Below are 6,229 nucleotides of genomic sequence, written 5' to 3'. Positions count from 1 at the left end.
ACACACACACACACACACACACACACACACACACACACACATATTCTTATTGATTTCAGAGAGAAAGGGAGAGGGAGAGAGAGCTAGAAACATCAATGAGAGAGAATCACTGATAGGCTGCCTCCTGCACGCCCCCTGCTGGGGATCAAGCCTGCAACCCGGGCATGTGCCCTTGACTGGGAAACAATCAGAGCCACACCAGCCCGGCCCAAAGTGGCCTTTGACTCCTGCACAGGTTCGACAACATGTGATAACTCAGCTCAGCATCTTTCCCCGGAAGCTTGCTCCTCCAGGGTTCACCACGGGGTGGGGGACAGTCCCCCTCGCCACAGGGCCAGACCCCAAGTGCTGTCCCTGCCTCTCAATTCCCCGAAGGCTGCTGCTCCTGCACCGCGGCCTCATCCCCTCCTCTCCCTCCACAGCCTGCGCAGGCGCAGCTCGCATCCTGGACGTGAGCTCTTCTTCCAGCCTCCTGCCCTCCACCTGCAGAAGCCCGAGCTCCTCCATGGGGTGCTAGAGGGCCCTTCGGGGTGACCTGGCTCCATGGGGGGATTCTGAGGGGCCTGGGCCATTACGGAAAATTCGAGGCGCCTTACTTATCTGCAGGAACCTCCAAAACGTTATGGGAGGCTCTGAGGCAGCGGTTCTCAACCTGTGGGTCGCGACCCCTGAAAATACATCCTGCATATCAGTTATTTACATTACGATTCATAACAGTAGCAAAATTACAGTTATGAGGTAGCAACGAAAATAATTTTCTGGCTGGGGGTCACCACCACATGAGGAACTGTAGTAAAGGGTCGCGGCATTAGGAAGGTTGAGAACCACAGGGTCTGAGGGATCACAGGAGTCCCAGGGAATTTCTCAACACCGGGGGTCATGGAGCACCATCAGCATTTTCAGCGGCCCGAGGACTCACGGTGGGCCCACGCGACACTCCGAGAGGTGGCGAGGGATCACGGGGGGCCCATGAGGGCACGCTGAGGGGCTGTAGGTAACGAGGAGGACTGATGGATTCCGGGGTTCCGAGAGCCCCCCGAGATCACAGAAGCCACACAAGTACAGAGGAGCCTGAGGACTCACGGGGACTCCACGGAGGGTCCGAGTGATTAGGGGGGCCCCATGAGAACTCTGGGGGTGCCCTGGAGGCCCATGGCGGCACAGGATGTTCTCAGGAACCCTGGGAAGTCTACGGGGGTTCAGAGGTTCCCTGGAGGTTCTGATGTGGCTCCGAAGAACCAGTCGCACCCCTCCGGGTGGGGCGGGTCTGAGGAACCGGGGAAACACCGCCTCGAGCTCGGGCCGTGGGGCACGAGGACCCGCTAAAGGGCTGAGAGGCACAACCGCAAAAGCTCCCGGGAAGCTGGTCCAGGGGCGGCGGGAATCACGGAAGCAAAGAAGGGCGCAGTCGCGGAGCTGCCGCGGAGGATCACGGGAGTCAGCGGGCAGAACCCGCGCGGGGGGGGAAAGGGGGGGGAGAGAAAGAGGGAGGGGCAGCACCGGCCCACAGGCCCTCACCAGCGCGCATGCGTGGCTCTCCGGCGCGGGTCCGTACTCCAGCGTGGCGAAGATCTCTCGGGTGCGGGACCCCGCGCGCGTGGCAGCCATCACCCGTCCAGACCGCTTTCCACCAACTGCCGGGCGCTCTACCCGAGGGAACTTCGAGGTCCGGAGGGCGGGGCCGCCCCCTCCAGGGCAAAGGGCGGGCCGCAGGAGATAGAGCGTGATCCAACCTTAGGACCCGGCGACCCCGCCCACGTAGTTTGGAGCATGCGCAGTCCTCAAAATGGGGGGACGGAAGAGAAATTGCGTGTGCCTTGCAAAAACGGAGAGTTCCAGATTTAGAAGGGTGGCCGTGTTGGTGTGTCTTCCCAACACCCTGTTCACAAAACTACAGCTTTCGGCCCGAAATACATTTATTAGAGAATCGAGTCTAGCTCTGGGGCAGTTCAGAGATCAGAAGGGAATCTTAGGATGGACACTGAAATGAGGGATTGACTGTCCCGTAACCTGGCCTGAGGGAGCGGTCGGGAAGGAGGGGGAAGTTTGCCTTTAATCGACAGCGGAAGTGTGGCATTAAGGGAATCAGCCTCAGAATCTAGTTTTGATTGGTTGAGGTGAGAGGAGGCGTGGCCTCGTACTTAGACTCTGATTGGTCAGTAGCGCGGTTGCTGGTTAAAGTACGAGCGCTGAGGGAGTCGGAAGTGTGGCGAACTCAAATTTCTGTTACACAGAGACCGGAAGAGTGGCTGTCATTTAAACATTTGGCGTGTTGGAGCATCGAGAGATACTGTCCCCCAACAGGTTTGACGACGGTACCTGATCTGAGTGGAACTGTAGCCTCCCGGCCAGATTCTTCGATTCTCATATACAACAGTGGGTGTCGGAGTCTGTTGAGGGCCCGGGAAGCCGGCCCCAGAGTTCCGATCCCAGCAAAGGCTCCTTCACGTCGGGGTTGCTGGGGACGCCTAGGTCTCTCCCCCGGGGCCATGGCGGACTTGAAGCTGCTGGTGCCGGAGCTGAACGAGGCGGAGGCCATGGGCGCCGAGACTGCCCGTTTCCAGGAGCTGCTGCTGCAGGTGCGCACTGACCAGGACTCCTGTGTCCCTGGTTATTTGGGGGATTTTTTTTTTTTTTCTCCCTGAGATGGGATTGAAGTTCCCAGAATGCACTAGAGAGGCAACAGGGCTTCTGGGAATTGTAGTTGGTTAACTCCAAGTTTGCTAGGCTTTGGAATAAATGGGAGTAAGACTGGGGTTGTTCTTTGGGTCCCTCAAAAGAGGACAGGGACATAATATGTCTTATTCCCTGCGTGGCTCATATCCATAAACATTGCTCAGTAAACATTTGAGCAACAAATGGGGGTCTGATAGCACAGACCCCAAGCCTGGAAGTCATGTTCCTTCACCCAGGCCTCCAAGGAGCTCCAGCAGGCCCAGACGAGCAGACCAGAATCAACACAGATCCAACCTCAACCAGGTGAGGAAGGCAGAAACCCAAAGAGAGCGAGCGGTTTCCAGGGAGAAGTGGAGAGACACTGGGGTCAAAGGACACAGAGGAGGGAGGAAAGGGACATCATAAGAGGGTTTAGAAGCCTTGGTGGGGAAGTGAACAGAGACCCAGAGGGAGATCCAAAGAGGGGTGGGGGGAGGGGGATGGGAGTGACTAGGGGGACAGAGACTCCAAGATGGAAAGAGAGTCAGAGATCCCAGGCGTGGGGAGGGGGACAGAACCAGAAAGTGGAGGACTGAGACTCAAGGAAGGGGACAGATGGAAGGAAGGACAGACTGGGGAGAGGATTGATGGAAATCAAGACCCACATGGAGACATGGTCAGGACCAACCCATTCCCACCAGGCTTCTGCGTAAAGACCAACTCATCCGAAGGGAAGGTTTTCATCAACATCTGTCACTCTCCCTCCATCCCTCCTCCGGCTGACATGACCGAGGATCAGCTGCTTCAAATGCTGGAGGAGGACCAAGCCGGGTTTCACATCCCCATGAGTCTGGGAGAGCCTCATGCTGAGCTCGATGCAAGTCAGTACCCTTGGGGGACCCAGGACCCCCGCCCCCTAGGTCCTTCCTTCCCCAGGACCCCAGAATCCAGGGCCCAGGACTCTCCTCCTGCAGGACCTAGAAAGCCCCTGATCTGATCCCTTCCCCCAGGCATGCCCCTAGCCTCCTGGGCCTGCTGCAGCGGCCGCCTGGGGCAGTCCTGGTTCTGCCCACCTGGCCAGGCTGGCACTTCTCTTTGCCTCCCTCCAGGGTGAGGGCGGGCAGGCAGATGTTTTATTAGCCCATCTTCTGGATCGAGGCCCAGGCCAGCTCTCACCCTCATCTCTGTTTTCTCCTTCACCCTGTCCCCTGTCTCTGTCTCTCTGCCCCTCTCACCTCTGTCTCTGTGGCATTTCTGTCTTTATGTCCTTGCTTGTTCGATTCACATATGTCCCCTGGAGCCTCCTGGGACCACGTTTTGGGTGGTGCCCCGGGGAGTAGGGACTTATCAAACCCAGAACTTGGGGTTTCAATACTGTGTGATTCTTGCTGCGCCGGAGGGGGCGCTTGGCCCACGTCAGGGAGGGCTTCCTGGAGGAGGAAATGTCCAACTTAAGATGAGAAGGAACCGGAGGGGTTCATCGGGTCAAGACAGAAGATTCCCCAGACATCACAGCCCCACAGCCTTTCACACCCGACAAAGCCCGATATTGGCCCCATGTCCCCTCCCCTGGGGCCGGGCCAGGGGCAGCCAGCACGGAGCTGCTTCCTTTTTTTCATTAATGGTCCTAAGTCAGCGGTTCTCAACCTTCCTGATGCCGCGACCCTTTAATACAGTTCCTCATGTTGTGGTGACCCCCAACCATAAAATTATGTTCGTTGCTACTTCGTAAGTGTAATTTTGCTACTGTTATGAATCGTCATGTAAATATCTGATCTGCAGGATGTCTTTTCATTGTGACAAATGGAACATAAAGCATAGTGATTAATCACAAAAACAACATGTAATTATATATGTGTTTTCCGATGGTCTTAGGCGACCCCTGTGAAAGGGTCGTTCGACCGCCAAAGGGGTCGTGACCCACAGGTTGAGAACCGCTGCTTTAGTGCTTTCTCCTTGCCTGTCTGAGCGGTGGGGCTGCCCCGAGGGCGGGGGGCCTCACCCCTTTCTCTCCCCGCAGAAGGCCAGGGTTGTACCGCCTACGACGTGGCTGTCAACAGCGACTTCTACCGCAGGATGCAGGTTGGGGGCGTGGCTGCGGGTGAGGCCTGGGCAGGGGCCGCTCCCTTTACCCTCGAGCCCTCCCGCAGCCCTGCTCCCCGCTCTGTCCTAGAACAGCGATTTCCTGCGCGAGCTGGTGATCACCATCGCCAGGGAGGGCCTGGAGGACAAATACAGCTTGCAGCTGAATCCAGGTGAGGGGGCCTGGGCGGTGTGGGGGCCGCCCTTGGGAGAGGCGGGGGAGTGTGGCTAATGGCTTAGCCTCTAGGCTGCGATCCTGGGGGCAGTGCGAGGCTCCCCAAGGTGCGCGGGGTGTGTGGGGTGTGTATGTTAGTGCTTGTGGAGCGGGACCTGGCCCGTAATCTAGGTAAAGGGCGGGGTCTGGACAGCGTGGGAGCCGTGGAGTTCGGAGCGTCTCCTAGGATCAGATTTTATTGGCTAATATTCCGGGAAGGGCGGGGACTAGGTGGGCGCGCCTCCTAAAGCCAGGCCTGGGGGTGTGGTCAAGTCCCTTGCCACCTCCACCCTTCTCCCCTCTGGGGAAGCCCTCCTGGTGCTAGACGCCCCCCTGGCGCTCTTGCCAGTGACCTTGACCCCGCCCTCCCTCTCCCCGCAGAGTGGCGCCTGTTGAAGAACCGGCCTTTTATGGGCTCCATCTCCCAGCAAAATATCCGCTCCCGCCAGCGTCCTCCGATCCAGGAGCTGGGGAACGTGTTTACCGCTGACTCCTTGAGGCCCGCGGAAAGGTGGGCTGTCCTGGGTCCCTCTCTCCTGTCTCCCAGTGCTCTTTGCCATCCCTCCCTCCCCAAAGGGGCGGTGTCCTGGGGCTCTGGGAACCCCCAGACCACCCCGAGGCCGCATGCTGGCGAGAAAGGAGGGAGCCACATGCCAGGCAGGGGCAGCAGCCCCCGAGGACCTGGGGGCCCCTCAGTTCTGGCTCTTGTTCCTCCTCAGCCCTGAGAAGCCTCACCTGAACCTCTGGCTGGAAGCCCCTGACCTCCTTTTGGCGGAAATTGACCTCCCCAAGCTGGTGGGTGTACCCTCCACCGGAGCTGGAGAATGAGGTTGGGGTGTGGGAGGGAGAGTGGCCGGGGCTGGTTGCCAGCCCGTTAGTGCTGCCGTCTGAGTTTAGGGCCCTCGGGCCCACTTCCGGGGCTGTCCCAAGGGTACCCAGGGCATCGTAAGTGACCCAATGTGGAGAACTGTAATTACCGTACCGCCCCTCCCTTTTCCCTGGAAGGTTAGAGCCTTTAAATATGGTCTCCCAGCACGTGAGCCTGCTCTCTCGGCCCATGTTTTCATCATCCTGTGTCCTGTTGCTGGAAGGGAAGGCGGGGGCTGATTGCAGTCTATCCCCAGGATGGAGCTCTAGGGCTGTCGCTGGAGATTGGGGAGAACCGCCTGGTGATGGGGGGCCCCCAGCAGCTGTACCACCTGGATGCCTACATCCCCCTGCGGATCAACTCTGATGAGAGCAAGGCGGCCTTCCACCGGAAGAGAAGGGTACCTGGGG

At 58.7% G+C, this 6,229-nt stretch overlaps 2 protein-coding genes across 3 annotated transcripts in view; one reads left to right on the top strand and one right to left on the bottom strand.

Moving 5' to 3' along the window:
• ALDH16A1 (aldehyde dehydrogenase 16 family, member A1) overlaps nt 1–1,626 on the bottom strand; it is a 23,423-nt gene extending 21,797 nt beyond the window's left edge. Inside the window, exon 1 of the mRNA XM_005879612.2 lies at nt 1,519–1,626. Within this exon, the coding sequence (XP_005879674.1) occupies nt 1,519–1,608 (90 nt within the window). The 5' untranslated portion in view covers nt 1,609–1,626. The remainder of the gene's footprint in view (nt 1–1,518) is intronic.
• PIH1D1 (PIH1 domain containing 1) overlaps nt 1,597–6,229 on the top strand; it is a 4,864-nt gene continuing 231 nt past the window's right edge. Inside the window, exons 1-9 of one of the 2 annotated variants that reach the window (XM_005879526.2) lie at nt 1,597–1,666; nt 2,305–2,579; nt 2,913–2,979; nt 3,357–3,536; nt 4,676–4,737; nt 4,829–4,910; nt 5,333–5,462; nt 5,671–5,746; nt 6,076–6,219. In XM_005879526.2, the coding sequence (XP_005879588.1) occupies nt 2,490–2,579; nt 2,913–2,979; nt 3,357–3,536; nt 4,676–4,737; nt 4,829–4,910; nt 5,333–5,462; nt 5,671–5,746; nt 6,076–6,219 (831 nt within the window). In that variant the 5' untranslated portion in view covers nt 1,597–1,666; nt 2,305–2,489. Of the gene's footprint in view, nt 1,667–2,232; nt 2,580–2,912; nt 2,980–3,356; nt 3,537–4,675; nt 4,738–4,828; nt 4,911–5,332; nt 5,463–5,670; nt 5,747–6,075; nt 6,220–6,229 lie in introns of both variants that reach the window. The other variant, XM_005879525.2, reaches the window with a different exon arrangement.

Source organism: Myotis brandtii, unplaced genomic scaffold, assembly GCF_000412655.1.
Source record: "Myotis brandtii unplaced genomic scaffold, ASM41265v1 scaffold601, whole genome shotgun sequence".
Taxonomy (NCBI): domain Eukaryota; kingdom Metazoa; phylum Chordata; class Mammalia; order Chiroptera; family Vespertilionidae; genus Myotis; species Myotis brandtii.
The sequence above is the reverse complement of the archived record's forward strand: the minus strand, read 5'-3'. Positions and strand labels throughout refer to the sequence as shown.